The following is a 14,378-nucleotide window of genomic DNA, read 5'->3' on the forward strand; positions in this document are numbered from 1 at the left end:
AATAAAAGTAGAACGTTTTGATGTGGGGACAGTGGACGGAAGGACGGAGCTGAACCCTCAAAGCAATCAAGGTGTCAGGCAGTCAGGCGCGGTTTGGGAGGTTTCTGCGGGTGATTCACCTGCCCCCACGCTCGCTGCCCGCCTACCCCTGGTTCCAAGACTTAGGAAAGAAAGAAGAAGAAAAACACTGAGACCCGGCGCGCGGCCCAGCCTGGCGCCCCGCGGGGGTCGCGAGGATGCTGGGGACCCAGATTCCGGCGTCCAGGGCCAGAGGGCCCCGCTGCCTCCCACAGCCTCGCATCCCGACCCGGGCCGCTCCTACCTGCGCGGCCGCCGGGCGGTGCTGGGGCCTCGGGCTCCGGCCGCATTGTCGCCGCAGCGCCAGCCCCGCCCCGCCTGCCCCGCCCGCCCCGCCGCAGCCCTGGCGGCTCCAGAGCGGAGGTCCGCGCCGAGCGCAGGTGAGCCTGCGGGTCCGGGCCGACTCGTCGGGGATTGGGGGCCTCACCGGGGAGGGGGCAGGCCAGGCAGAGCGCCCTCGCTCTCCTGACGTGCCGCCCGCTCGCCGCCTCGGGGCCCCGCTGTGTGCGGATCCCCTTCCTGGGCTGCCGGTCCGGTGGGGGGACCCGGCCCGAGGGAGCGGGAAGGCAGCTGGAAGGACTTCCCAGGGAGACGGGCTGCATATGCAAAGCAGGAGGTTTGCCTCTAGCCCCGTGGGGGAGGAGGTGCGGGCCACAGCCCCCCCCACCCCGAACTTGAGGGCCGGCTGTGGAGCTCAGATGCTGTCCCAGGAAACTGGAAGCCACTGGGGGCCGAGCTGAGCAGGAGCCCCTCGGGTGGGTGTGGGAAGGGCCCACGGGATCCCTGGTGAAGCGTGGGACCCGGAGGAGTGGGGAGCCTGCACCAGAAGGGGCCCTAGGGCTGGTCCCGGGGGACAGGATGCAGGCTCCTCTAGGTGGTCAGCACTCGGGGACTGTTACAACTTTTTGCATTAGGCAGTTTGTGGACAAGGGACAGCACTCTGCCAAAACTTGGGGTGCCCTCTCGCCATGCCCCTGGCGAGGACCTTTGCCTTGGGTTGGGGCGTCTGGGCCTGCAGGAGGTAGGAGGGCTACACGCCAGCCTGGCACACAGTAGACCTGGAGAAGTTTCCGTGCCCAGCAAATCTCTTTCCACGCCCAAGGCCCTGGAAGGTCTGAACACCTGGGCACCTGGGAAGGGAGGGAACAGCCTCGACAGGCACCTGGTGGCAAGTTGAGGTCCCACCTTTTCTGGGATCTGTGGCCCAGTAGGTGAGGCCTGAGGCCAGGCAGGAAGGGGGTGGGCAGGGCTGAGCCAGAGGGAAAGCCAGGATCTGTGGAGGGGTCTTGTGCCCAGGTAGGGGGCAGGTGGGCTGGTGGTGGCCCAGTTTTACGGACCTGCCTTGGCAATGAGTGGGGGAAAGAGCATGGGTATACCCAGGTGGCCTTCAGGTGCCACTGCCTCCTCACCTGTGACGGCCCTCTAGGGCAGGCGAGACCAGGTGCTGGGCAGTAGACAGTCCCTCCCCAACCTTTTCATCTGGTTCTCAGCCCCCTTGCTCTTAAGCACCCACCCAGGGCCCTTGCTGGGATCTGGGCAAAACCGAGTGGGCCTCATCCACTTAAACTCCAGGAAAAACTTCTGGGGGAAGCCGCAGGGATAACAGTGGGGTGGACTGTGGGGAGGTCAGTGTAAACAAGGCAGCTACACCTTTGTCCTGGGCCTTCCAAAGTCCAGTCTGTAAGCTGCATGTTAAGGAAGGCTCACGCTGTGGCCTTGAGGGCTCCTTGGCTGCAGGGACCTCTTTGTTGATGGGGTGACCCCTCCCCCAGCCCCATGGCTTGCAGGGTGATACAGGGGCTTCTGGGTCCCTGTCCGTCTTGGAAGTAACTAAGGTGGGAGGGAGGTGGGACACCACCTGGTTGCCTCTACCTGCTGCTTGATCTTGGCAATCCCTTGGCCCCTCAGTTTCTCCATCTACTGTTGGGTATGACCTCAACATCAGGGGCCTTGGGGAAGAGCAGGGGAGGGGGTGGGAGCCAGAGCTGTGTGCCTGGCCTCACTTTCCTCCAACCCCACCAGGCCCAGGCTGGCCGCCCACTTCTGTTCACATGGAGCTGGGTTTCCCTGGGGACCAATGGACTGGCCCAGCCCCGCCCCCATCCCCTCCTGGCCACAGCTCACACTGGGGGGAGGGGTGGAGGCTGGGCCGCCTCCTGGACCCCTGCCCCCTTGCCCTGCCTTCCAGGGCCGGGCAGCCTCGGTCCGCTGTTGGGCTGGGAGCAAGAAGCAGTGGCTGCCCTTGGAGAGGTGGGTATCCAGGGCTGCCCACCAGGGTGGGAGCAGGGGGGAGAACTAAATGTTGCCCCATTGAGGAGGGAGAAACCCCGAGTACCAGGAAGGCTCTGGTCTGCCAAGGTGACCTGGGTCTGACCCCAGGCATGGTGGCCTCCCTGGAGAATGGAGGGTCCCAGGGCTCCAGGCTGCAGGATTTTGAGGGGGCAGCAGAAATCGGGGAGGATTTCCTGGGCCTGAAATGTGGCTAAGGTTGGGGCAGAGGGGCCCAGGCAAAGGGGGAGGAGAGTGAGGGTGCTGAGCCTGGGGGCCTGGAAGGGAGGTGCCGTCCATGGTGCCAGGTGCCATTCCTCTGGGACCCGGCTCCCCTACGCATGAGGGTTCCCAGCTCCAACGCAGCCTCTTTGAGAAGCGCCCCCACTCGTGTCTCTCTGTGTCTCTACCCACAGCCCTCATCAAAGCCCTGGTCCCCATAGATGCTCCTGTCTCCCTGCAGGCAGCTCCAGCTGGGATGGCAGCTCCAGCATCTCTAAGGGCCTCGGGGGGTCCAGCCCCTCAGGGGGCACCCTAGGCCTTCCACAGCCAGCCGCCTGTGTACCTGCCCCCCACCCATCTGCGGGCCACTCACCATGGGTGGCTGCTTCTCCAAGCCCAAGCCAGGTACCTCCTCTCTTCTCACCCTCTCCCTTCCCCCTCCCTCTGTCGCTCACTCCCTCCCTCCCTCTTCCTGCCACCTTCCTCCTGCCCCTCCCCCTGCCTCCGAAGTAGGTCAGGCTGGGCTGCAGCCGAATGTTAACGCTGTGGGCAGGAGTGGGGGGGCTGGAGCCCTCTTTATTTGGGGCTTAGGGTGCTGGTGGTGGGAATAACAGTGGAATCTTTCTCGGAAAGGGGAGGGGAGGGTTCCTCCTGCTGCTGGGTCGGAGAGAGGAGCATCTCCCTCAGCGCTGGGGAAGGGGGCTCCGGGGACATCCTCAGCAACTGCATGACCAAGGGCATGCAAGATACCCCTCTGAGCCTCACCTCCTCCCCCTAAAAAATAAGCCTGACCTCTCAAAATTGCTATGAGGTGGAGTGGACATGTCCTAGCCCTTTTCACCTCTTCTGACCCCATGTGACCTTGGGCCGCCTCCTGGGCCTCTCTGGACACACTTCCCCATTTGTAGAGGAAATCCCCACCCTGGCTGGCCCAAGCAGTCCCAGCCCAGGGCTGGGGGGCGGGCAGGGTGCTGGGGGATGCCTAGGTCTGCTCTCCACGGAGACCCTTGTGTGCTGGCTCTCCCTCCAGTCCCCACTTTCCCTCTTCCCTCCTCACAACACCCGGAAGGCAGGGGTGTGCAGGCCTGACCCAGATGAAGAAACCAAGGCTGAGAGAGGCCTCTGTAGTGCACCCAGGGATCACCGGCCAGCTCGCCCCAGCTCCCCTTACCTGATACCCATCAGCTCCATTACCTTGGAGCCCATGAGCCTTTTCTCCTTTTCCTGGGTCTGAGGGAGAACTTGCAGGCAAGAGGAGACCTGCGATGCCCTGCCAGGCAGAGGGACCCACCTGCGCCTGCCCCATGACTCCCATGCTGCGGACACCCAGCCCTCGGGCAAATGATGTCCCTTGTCTTGACCCCAACTCTCTCCCGTCAGAAGCAGACAGGAGGATGCTGGCTGCCCCATATCAGGCTCCTGTAGGACTGCAGAGCTGACAGGAGGCCCTGGCAGAAGATGCCACCTGTAGGTTTCTTTAAAGGACCCCAAAGGGCTGGTCTACCTCAGACCCCAAGCCCCAGGACCCCCGGCCCCAGGACCCCTGGTATAGGGCTGGTCACTCCTACCACACCAGGGACAGTGCTAAGAATTTGGGCTCTTGAGCCCAAATCCAGCCCTGCCTGTTCCTGGCTATTTGGCCTTGGGCAGGTGACTTCACCTCTCTGAGCCTCTGTGTACTCACATGTGAAATGGGACTAATAGTTGTGCCCCTGTGCAGGCTAGTGTGCTTGGCATGGGCCTGGCACGTAGGAGGCACTTACAGGGTGTTATTCCCTCTCTGGGGGGCTGGGCTTCCTGTGGGCTGTGGCAGGAGGGCAGGAGCTTGGGCCCCCAGTGCCCATGGTGGCAGGTCTGGGGTGAGGCTTGGGGAATATCAGGGTGTGGGAGTGAGAGCGTTCTGGCCATGACAGTTCAGTGAGGGTCAGGAGGGGCCACAGGGAGACCAGAACGAGCAGAAGAGGCTTCTGCAAATTCCTCACTTTCCACCTCACTGGCTCCTGTGGCTCAGAGCATGTTAGAACAGTCTTCCTGAGCCGCCTCTGTGTGCCCTGTGCTTCAGGGGCCCCATGTTCCTCAGGAAGTGTTCCAGGCCAGTCCTTTGTAAGCTCAGAACTAGGAGGTAGTGCAGGTCTCTTGGCATCTGGTCACCTGCCTTTTATTAGGCCACTGGTGCTACCTAAAGGCTTTCCCTCTTTGTCACGGCAGCCAGGAGGCTCGGAGCTAACCAATAAAACACAGCTACCCAACTTCACCTATTGAGCATCTACTCTGAGTTACATTTATTATTTCCTTCAGTATCCACTGCCCCAGAAGAGGTAGGCACTGTTCTCTCCATTTTATAATGAAGGCGTCTGCCGAAAGGGTCTAAGGGATCCACCGCAGCTCCTGAGGCTCCTGACCTGACGTCTTCCCCCGTTAGACTACACCAGCGAGCACCTCAGGGCCTTCTGGAAGGAGGTAGAGGATGAAAACAGCCTGGCTTGGCTGTCCTCTGGGCCCCTGCCAGGCTGCTCCTGTGAGCTGTCTCTCTAATTCTCCTGAAAACATTCTAACACCATTACATAAAGCGTGGAAAATGAAGGAAAAAACCCACCCCACCCATAACCCCCCACCTGACACAACAGCCTCAGCGTGATGTGTTCCTGGGCCCTTCCTGCCCAGCTGGAATCAGGGAGCCACCTTCAGCCCTGTCTCTTGCATGCCTGAGCCTTAGGGGAGGCGGCGGTGGGGGGAGGGGTCTAGGACAGGAAGGATGAGGGGCCAGACCAGGCTGGGGGAGAGGATGGGCAGGCGTGAGCCCAGCCCAAGCCGGGAAGGGCAGGACAGCAGCCCAGGCCAAGGGAACTGCAGGGGCTAAGGCCCGGAGCTGTGAGCCGGGTTCTTTGTTTCTAGAGGGTCAGGTCTGTGGGGGAGGCGCCTGGAGGCTCAGGGGCCTCGGGAGTTGGGAGGGGGCCTCCTGCCCAGGCCTCGGCCCTGGCCCACGCTGTGCCCCCGGCTCAGCTTCCACGCTCCTTGCAGCAGCAGCCCAGGAGGCCGGATTATCACTGCTAAAAATTCTGTTTATTGTTCCCTTCTAATTAGAAAAATACCCCAGGCACACGGTAGGGAATTTGGAAAATGCGGAGAAGTATAAAGAAGAAAATGATAATCTCACTAACTCCCCCCAGAGGAGGCCCCACTGGTGAGGGCGGCGCTGTGCCCTCTGCATGCACCACCCAGTTGGGGTTCACCCCCAAGGCCCCTGCACCCAGCGCCTGGCAAATAATGAAGGATTCTCAAACTGGCGAGAGCAGCTATCTAAAGTTGCAATTATGGTGCATACACTTTTTTTTTTTAATTTTGAAAAAATTTCAAATCTCTGGAACCCTCGATTCCCCCGTTACCCAGATTCACAGGCCATGCACTGGGCTGCGTCCAGCTTTGGACACACTGTTTCTCAGGCCCCAAACGTGCCCCTGAGTCCTCAGGGATGACGCAGTCCTCTATGGGGGCCACTCCCTCAAGGTCAGCAAGGCTCCAGCACTGAGTTCTCACCTCCACATGGATTCCTGGAGAAAGGGTCGCTTCAGGGTTGAGTAAGCTTTGTTGTGCCCCCTCACTAATTCTGTTAGGGGAAAAGAGAACACGCAGAAATCAATTTAAGCTCGTCCAGGGCCTCCCTCACCCCCCACCCCCCCGCACCCTGGCTCTGCCTTTTGCTGGTGGTGCAGATGGCTTTCTGGAGGCCCGGGGAGAACCCGCACTCAGAGCTCATGGGGTGGGCCGGGCTGGGGGCTCACCGCCATCCCCCCTGCCCACCCACAGTGGAGCTCAAGATCGAGGTGGTGCTGCCCGAGAAGGACCGGGGCAAGGAGGAGCTGTCTGCCGGCGGGAAGGGCAGCCCCCGGGCCTACCAGGGCAACGGCACAGCCCGCCATTTCCATGCAGAGGAACGCCTGCCCGCCCCCCACCCCTACCCTGGTGCCCAGGACTGCCTGGAGGCTGCTGTCTGCCACATCAAAGACCTGGAGAACGGCCAGTGGGTGCTGGGCCTGGGAGGGGGTGGGAGGCTGAGGTGGGAAGACAGCTGGGAGGCCTGGAAGGGACCCATGACTGGCTCCATCAGGGCCACCACCTCTGTGGCTCCTGCTGGTCTGGGGCTGCTCTCCGACCTCTGACCTCTGAGGGCAGGCCCTCCCCTCCCAGGATGCGGGAAGTGGAGCTGGGCTGGGGGAAGGTGTTGCTGGTGAAAGACAACGGGGAGTTCCATGCCCTGGGCCACAAATGTCCGCACTATGGTGCGCCCCTGGTGAAAGGTGAGCTGTCGGTGCCCACGGGGGCAGGGCGGGACCTCCCCGACAGGGGCTTGGCGGCTCCCCCATCACAAGGGAGGCTCAGCCCCCGCTCCACTAGGCCCCAGGCCCCCGTCTATTAGTGGGGTGTCCTGGGCTGTGGGGAAGGGCCAGTGGTGCTGGATACAGGGGTCCTTGGAGAGGAGCTCTTGCTGGTGGCCCAGCCCAGCACTGCCCCCTCCCAGGAGTGCTGTCCCGTGGACGGGTGCGCTGCCCCTGGCATGGCGCCTGCTTCAACATCAGCACCGGAGACCTGGAGGATTTCCCTGGCCTGGACAGTCTGCACAAGTTCCAGGTGGGGCCAGGCATGCAATGGGGTGGGAGCCTGGGGGTGCAGGGGCTGGAGCACCCCAAAGCCCAGCCCTGAGCAACACAGCCCTTGCAGGTGAAGATTGAGAAGGAGAAGGTGTACGTCCGGGCCAGCAAGCAGGTGAGGGGGGAGCTTGGGGCTCAGGCAAAAGAGAGAGGTGAGAAGGGCCTCTGGGCCCAGAAAACAGCATGTTCATGGGCCCTGTGGTGGGAGGGAGCCTAGCGGGTGTGGCTGGGGAGCAGAGTGAAGGGCTGTGTGGTGGGGATGAGGTGGCACTGGAGCAGCAGGACCTGGCCTGCTGGGATGGGCACAGGGAGCCCGGCAATGACCCCAGCTTCCAGCTGCCCCCAACTCGCTGGCCACCCCCAGGCCCTGCAGCTACAGCGAAGGACCAAGGTGATGGCCACGTGCATCTCTCCAAGCGCTGGCCACAGCAGCAGCACCAACGTGCTCATCGTGGGCGCAGGTTGGTGGTGGGTTGTGAGGGGCAGGGTGGGGTGGGGGAGAGGAGGCTCCTGACCCACTGTCCCCTCCGCTCAGGCGCAGCTGGCCTGGTGTGTGCAGAGACGCTGCGGCAGGAGGGCTTCTCAGACAGGATCGTCCTGTGCACTCTGGACCGGCACCTTCCCTACGACCGGCCCAAGCTTAGCAAGGTGGGTGAGCATGAGCGGGGCCAGGCAGGGCCAGAGCCATGTCCCACTGGGCACAGTTAGGTCCACTGGGACCCTTGCTTGCCGCCCCTTGGGGATCTGGCCAGCTGCCCTCTCTGTTCATGCCAGGCCCATCTGCAGTGCCCCTGAAAGATCTGGTTTGTCGAGCTCTGTCCTGTAGCTCCTGTGTGACCGAGGCTGCCAGCCCCCAAGACCCCGAGGCCCTGGTCCTCGGTTATAAAATGGGTCAGTGGCCACCTGGTCACTGGCCAGGTGGGGCCGGGCCTGCAGAGGGGTGGGAGCCTGGGGGTGCAGGGTCCTGTCTCAAGCCGGCGTCTCCTGCAGTCTCTGGATGCACAGCTGGAGCAGCTGGCCCTGAGGCCCAAGGAGTTCTTCCGAGCCCAAGGCATCGAGGTGCTCACTGAGGCCCAGGTATGGACAATGCTGGGGAACAGGCCTGGGGAAGGCTTCATGGGCACCGTGAAGGGCGTGAGGCCCCAGGAAGTATGGGTGTGCTCTGCCCTCCTGGCCCTGCTGCCCAGGCACCAGGCCTAGGGGGTCATGGGCCCCAGTGTGTGGGGCCACGGACCGTCTGCTCAGGGCTGGGACTTGGGAGCATTAGGAGGGCTTTGAGGGGGAGGTGGTGCCTGAAACTTAAAGGGTCAGGAGAGGTTGCCAGGAAAGGGAGGAAGGTTCATCCAGGTGGCAGAGCCTCGCAGAGGGCCTCGTGGGCGCTGGGCGTGGGGCGGGACCCGGAGGCCTCGCTCTGCCCGGCGGGGTCACAGGTGGTCACGGTGGACGTGAGGAACAAGAAGGCCGTGTTCAAGGATGGCTTCAAGCTGGAGTACAGCAAGCTGCTGCTGGCACCCGGGAGCAGGTGGGAGGGGTCCCCACGCCCCTGCCGGTATGCGGAGGGCTCGGGGTGCCGGGAGCCCCGCCCCGACTTTTGCCGTGTCTCAGCCCTAAGACCCTGAGCTGCAAAGGCAAAGACGTGGAGAATGTGTTCACCATCCGGACGCCAGAAGACGCCAACCGCGTGGTGAGGTTGGCCCGGGGCCGCAACGCTGTGGTCGTGGGAGCCGGCTTCCTGGGTGAGCAGCTGGGGGTGCGGGCTGGGCCTGGGGCAGCAATGGCCCTGGGAAGTGCAGGGTGCGAGCCCTCCCCGCCTGGCCCCAGGGATGGAGGTGGCCGCCTACCTGACTGAGAAGGCCCACTCAGTGTCCGTGGTGGAGCTGGAGGAGACGCCCTTCAGGAGGTTTCTGGGGGAGCGCGTTGGTCGTGCCCTCATGAAGGTGAGACCCCACTCAGAACCCACCGCCCCGGCACCTGCCCTGCCCCCGCCTGGCTCTCACCCCTGCCTACCCATCAATCTACATGGCAGATGTTTGAGAGCAACCGGGTCAAGTTCTACATGCAGACGGAGGTGTCGGAGCTGCGGGCCCAGGAGGGAAAGGTGGGCCCTTCTCCACCCCCCGCCGCTTTCTGTCCCTTTCCCTGTGCCCGGGAGCTGCTCACTCCTGCTTTCTGCAGCTGAAGGAGGTCGTGCTGAAGAGCAGCAAGGTCTTGCGGGCTGACGTCTGCGTGGTGGGCATTGGTGAGTGGGGGGCAGGCGGTGGCAGTGAGCATAGTCACCCGCACACGCTCGACAGTGAACTTGGGCCAGTCCCTTCTCCTCCCCCAGCCTGTTTGCACTTCTGTAAAATGGGGACCACAACCGTACCCCCTTGGCAGGGTTGTTGGGGGGTGATGGTGCCAGCTTAGCCTGGCCTGGCATGGAGGACGCTCCCAATGACCCCTGTCCAGTAGCCCTGCGCAGCCGCAGGACACAGAAAAGCCTCTAATTAGTCCCTGCTCCAGCTGAGGTGCCAGTCCGGGGAGGGACAAAGCTGGGAGGTGGCAGCATGGGCTGGGGAGGCTCGGCATGCCAACCCCCACCAGGGGCTTCATGGAGAGCTTCTCGGAGGAGGATACACCTGAGGCCTGATGAGAAGCCCCGAGGTCTGTGGGGCTCCAGGCAGCGAAGACAGGACATGAAGGCACAGGGTGTGCCACCTGCTGGGTGATCGGTCTGGGCTGGACTGTGGGAGTGAAGGGCGTGGTGGTGCAGAGCAGTGAGGCAGGAGGAGGGAGAGGCCGGGGAGTGGACACAGTGGCCCCTGTCTTGCCAGGTGCAGTGCCTGCCACGGGCTTCCTGAGGCAGAGCGGCATAGGTCTGGATTCCCGAGGCTTCATCCCTGTCAACAAGGTGGGGCTGGGTGGGGAGGGCGGGCAGTGTGCTGGGGCTGGAGGTGGTGGGAGGTCCCGCTCAGGGCGCCAGTCCTACCTACGAGTCCCGGTCCCCTCCCCACAGATGATGCAGACCAATGTCCCGGGCGTGTTTGCAGCTGGCGACGCTGTGACCTTCCCCCTGGCCTGGAGGAACAATCGGAAAGTGAACATCCCACACTGGCAGATGGCTCATGCCCAGGGTACCACCAGCCCTGCAGCAGCTTGGGGTGGGAGGCTGTCCCAGAGTCTCAGCCTTCCCCAGGCCCACCCCCTCAGTTGCTGGCCTTGGGTCCTGCTCACTGGGTCAGCCATTCAAGGCTCTGTGGCAGCCTGTCCAGCCAGCCCCATGCAGGTGGTCAAGGCGGCTCACAGAGACCTCCCATCTCAGACCTCCGTCCAGTGCCCTCTTGACATCCCATTTCACCAGCCACAGTGCCCCACCTCGCTGGTCCCTCCACCAGCCAGCCTCTCCTTTCCTTTTGTCCTCAGAGACACATGTTCTGCAGAATTCCTCACCAACCTGTGCAGTCACCCAGGGAGGGAGAGAGGGGTTTAGTAGAACCCGGGCCAGCTCCCCACTCTCCCCTTTGGGCCACTTGACTGGCTCTGTGAACCCAGCTGCCTCGTGCAGGCCCCTGGGATGTGGCCGTCTGGGCCTGGAAACCTGGGCTCAGTGGGGACCTGCTGTGCTCTCTGAGGAACAACCTTCCCCCTCCCCTTGGGCAGTCCCTGTGCACACCTGGTCTGGGCCTCTCAGCCGCAGGTACAGCCAGTTAGCTGCCTCGGAGAGAGGACGGCCAGACCCCCTGCACCCTCCTCCCTTCTCTCGGCCTTCACGTTATCTGAGCATCTGTGCCTGAAACCCCACTCCTGGTACCAATTTCTGCTCGGGTCCAAGGTCTAAAGTTGGTGCTAGGTTTGAAGGAACCAAAAGCTACTCATCAGCTGAGTATAATTAAGGTTTAACTGGGAGGGTCCAAGGACTGTCACAGACCTCCAAATACAGGGGTCCCGTGGGGCCTTGTCCAAACTGGGGAGCCACCCACCCTATTCTGTCTTGGGCTCTGAGTGAGGCTGTCATCCCTGCTTCCCTGGACACTGGTGCCCCATTCGCCCGCCTCCCTCCTCAGACCTGACCTGTCCGGTTAGTTGCCTGTGTCACATCTGAAATGGTCCCGGGAAGCCAAGCCCTTCCAGACCCAGTCCAGGCACTTCATCTTAGTGGCCAGCTTTGGGCCTGGTGTCCCTCTCTGCACGCATTATCTGCGAGCAGCGGTGGACAGTGGGTTGGGCAGTGATTTACCTCTGGGGTGGGGGGGAATAGCCCCACCTGTCAGGCGTCCCCAGAGAGCCGGGGCAGGCAGTGGAGGGGTGGTGAGGGCTCGGGGCGGGGCTCTCACGACCCCGGGACCCTCAGGACGCGTGGCGGCCCAGAACATGCTGGCGCAGGAGGCGGAGATCAGCACGGTACCCTACCTATGGACCGCCATGTTCAGCAAGAGCCTGCGCTACGCGGGTAACAACGGGCCCCGGACGCGGGCAGGGCCCAGGTGTGGCAGAGTGAGGAGGCGGGGCTTGGACGTCAGGGCGGGGCTAGAAGCATCCAGGGGGCGGGGCCATGACGGCCGCAGGTGGAAGCAGGGAACTCCCTGCGGGCGGGGCCAGGACCCCCCTAAAAGGACCGCAGGGGCGGGGCCTGGGGTCCAGGGCAGAGCTGGAAGGGCACTGGGCGCGGACCCCGTGAAGCCCAGTCCCTTCCTCCCGGCCCGCAGGGTACGGAGAAGGCTTCGACGACGTCATTATCCAGGGGGATCTGGACGAGCTGAAGTTCGTGGCTTTTTACACCAAGTGAGAGCAACGGGGTGGGGCGGGGGCGGGAAGCAGCGGGTACTCAGTCGGGAAGGGGGCTCGTCCCGGAGAAGCTCTGCTCCGGAGGAGGGGGCTTCCCTGGATGGTGGGCCGAGTGGCACGGGAGGCAGCTAGGCAGGGGCCGGCCAGGAAAGGGGAGGAGGTGGGGACAGTTCTTGGAGGGGGGTGTTGACACCCTACTTTTACACCGAGGAAAGGGACACAGGTAGAGAGTGGGGATCTCAGAACAGGTTCCCGCCCTGAACCCCACTGGGCAGGAAGGCTGGAGCCTCTATGGGGTCCTGCAGGAGCAGAAGCCATGCTGGGAGCTCAGGACATTCCTGAGCGAGAGCCTCCCTGGGCCTCAGCTGGACTCGGGTCTCCAAGGACAGGGGCTGCTGCTGGGCAGTCCTCAGGCTCGGCCACCTCTCCCTGCAGAGGCGACGAGGTGATCTCCGTGGCCAGCATGAACTACGATCCCATCGTGTCTAAGGTGGCGGAGGTGCTGGCCTCCGGCCGCACCATCCGGAAGCGGGAGGTGGAGTGAGTGTGGGCACTGGGTGCCTTGGGGAGGGGGGAGAAGTCCCCCGAGGTGCTGGTTCTAGCTGCCCCCACAGTCCTCCAGTGTTCTCCCCAGCCCCGCCCCCCATCAATCAGCCTGAGGCTCCCAGGGCTATGGTGTGGTGTGGGGCAAGGGTTGTGATTTGGGAGAGGGCTGGTTATTTGTGCTCTTGGTGGGTAGAAGGGAAAGAGGCTGTGTCCAGGGCAGAACCAGTGCTGCGGGGAAGGGTTAAGACCCACTGCTTGGGCAATCACTGAGCCCGGGACACCCCACTGCACATGGTTGAACACAACCATGGGGAAATGCAGCTAGTGTTGCCCCTGGGGACATCCTGACAGAGTTGTGGGGTGTTGTTCAGGGTCTGAAGAACACCGGACACCAGCCATTACCCTCATCCTGGCATGGTGCCACTGGGAGTCACCCTGTGGACTCAGTGGCCTACAGAACCCCCACCACCACCACCAAGGGCTGAGGAAAGCCTGGAGGCCACAGGATGGGGGCGGGGGGGCTCAGACTGGAAACGGAGAACCAAGGGGGGACAGGAATGACACACTCTCTCCCCGGCCTTCTCTGTCTCTTCCTCTTGCCTTCGCAAAGGCTGTTTGTGCTGCACAGCAAGTACGTGTGTTCTCTCCTTCTTCCGAGCCTTTCCCACCTCAGCCCAGAGCCTACGCCTGGTGGTCTCCCCGCTCTGCCCAAGTGCACATCCCTGCTGGGCACCAGGGCCTCGCACAGCTCCCTGCTGTCTTCAAGGGCTAGCTGCTCTTGGTGTCCAGAGGGGAACCTGCTCCCTTCTACCCTCACTCCTCCTCCCTCATTCCTGCAGGACTGGCGACATGTCCTGGCTCACAGGGAAAGGATCCTGAGCTTGCACGCAGCGGACTTGGGCAAGCATGTTGGGTCATCAGGGACAGAGGCCAAGCCTGGGGGGCAGGTGCCAACCTCCAGTTCCCCAGGAGCCCCCAGGGCAGAACCTGAGCCCTCTCAGTGCTTGCCTTCGGCTGCCTGGCTCACCTCCCAAGAGGCCTCAGCGGCCTCCAGGAGATGCTCAGCCCCCAAGACGTCCAGTGCCACTGATGGCTGGCAGTGGAGGCAGGACAGACCCTGCCTCTTCTTCCTCTATTGGGACTGGTCCCCTGTAGGACCCTGCAACATATTAGACATTATCTTAAAATTAAAACTCACACATTTGCAGATCTGTGTGACTTCCACTGTAATTGGGCAAACTCTCGTGAGGGTGAAAGATGATGAGACAGGCACGACCACAGACCACAGAACGCTCAGTGTCACACCAAGGAAGTTCGGTCTGTGAGCGCCCAGAGGAGGGAGCAACCCCTTTGCTGCCCCCGGGGTTAGGGAAGGCTCCTCAGACCAATGTCTTGGATCTGGATTTTGAAGGAAGGGCACTCCAGTTAGAGGGGACAGCACATGCAAAGGTTTTGAGGTAGGAAGTGCTTCTTCAGAGGTCAGAGGCAGCTCGGGTTTGGCAGTTTGGCGGCGTTGGCCCAATCAGTACTGAGGAGCAGGTCCCAAGACAGACCCACGCTTCTCATGGCAGCCTGAGCTTCCTGAATGCCCATTTCGCAGGTGAAGTAGCTGAGGCTCTGCTAGAGTAGGACTGAGAATCCAGAGCCTCTGCGCCACGCTGCCTCACAGCCAGAAGGAACGCCGAGGGGAGACGCGGGGACCGGGTCGGGGACACAGCAGGAAGGGGATGGTGGGGCGGCCTGCGGAGGCCAATGCGAGGCCGGAACCCTCCGTCCGGGATCCCTGGCGCGGCGGACGATCGAGGCCGAGCCACGCGCACAGGGCATGCCGGGAGCCGCGCCGGGGAAGTG

General features: G+C 62.8%; 1 protein-coding gene across 6 annotated transcripts; it reads left to right on the forward strand.

Moving 5' to 3' along the window:
• Window positions 1–2,266: 2,266 nt before the first annotated feature.
• Window positions 2,267–13,553, forward strand: AIFM3 (AIF family member 3). 6 transcript variants are annotated; one of them, XR_009521707.1, is made up of 21 exons: window positions 2,267–2,328; window positions 2,810–2,973; window positions 6,376–6,589; window positions 6,757–6,866; window positions 7,088–7,197; window positions 7,288–7,332; window positions 7,582–7,678; window positions 7,753–7,865; window positions 8,208–8,294; window positions 8,648–8,739; window positions 8,823–8,953; window positions 9,039–9,154; window positions 9,244–9,315; window positions 9,393–9,456; window positions 10,031–10,107; window positions 10,213–10,357; window positions 11,548–11,680; window positions 11,903–11,978; window positions 12,417–12,521; window positions 13,138–13,158; window positions 13,367–13,478. XR_009521707.1 is itself a non-coding variant. In XM_060028507.1 (21 exons), exons 2-21 carry the CDS (start codon window positions 2,943–2,945, stop codon window positions 13,404–13,406), a joined length of 1,845 nt encoding a protein of 614 aa, XP_059884490.1. In that variant the 5' UTR covers window positions 2,267–2,328; window positions 2,810–2,942; the 3' UTR covers window positions 13,407–13,553. The 6 variants fall into 6 exon arrangements, 4 of the variants coding, with proteins under 4 accessions (XP_059884490.1, XP_059884494.1, XP_059884493.1 ...); XM_060028507.1 differs by having other exon boundaries at window positions 11,548–11,646; window positions 13,367–13,553; XM_060028511.1 differs by having other exon boundaries at window positions 10,213–10,330; window positions 11,548–11,646; window positions 13,367–13,553.
• The last annotated feature ends 825 nt before the right edge of the window (window positions 13,554–14,378 follow it).

This window comes from Delphinus delphis, chromosome 13 (assembly GCF_949987515.2).
Source record: "Delphinus delphis chromosome 13, mDelDel1.2, whole genome shotgun sequence".
Taxonomy (NCBI): Eukaryota; Metazoa; Chordata; class Mammalia; order Artiodactyla; family Delphinidae; genus Delphinus; species Delphinus delphis.

What these genes read in the sequence shown, in the direction of transcription:
- AIFM3 (XM_060028507.1), top strand. Translation starts at nt 2,943, where the DNA reads ATGGGTGGCTGCTTCTCCAAGCCCAAGCCAG. An exon ending in AAAGACCTGGAGAACGGCCA is followed by an intron (nt 6,590 to 6,756) that starts GTGGGTGCTGGG and finishes CTCCCCTCCCAG; the next exon opens with GATGCGGGAAGTGGAGCTGG. An exon ending in CTGTTTGTGCTGCACAGCAA is followed by an intron (nt 13,159 to 13,366) that starts GTACGTGTGTTC and finishes TCATTCCTGCAG; the next exon opens with GACTGGCGACATGTCCTGGC.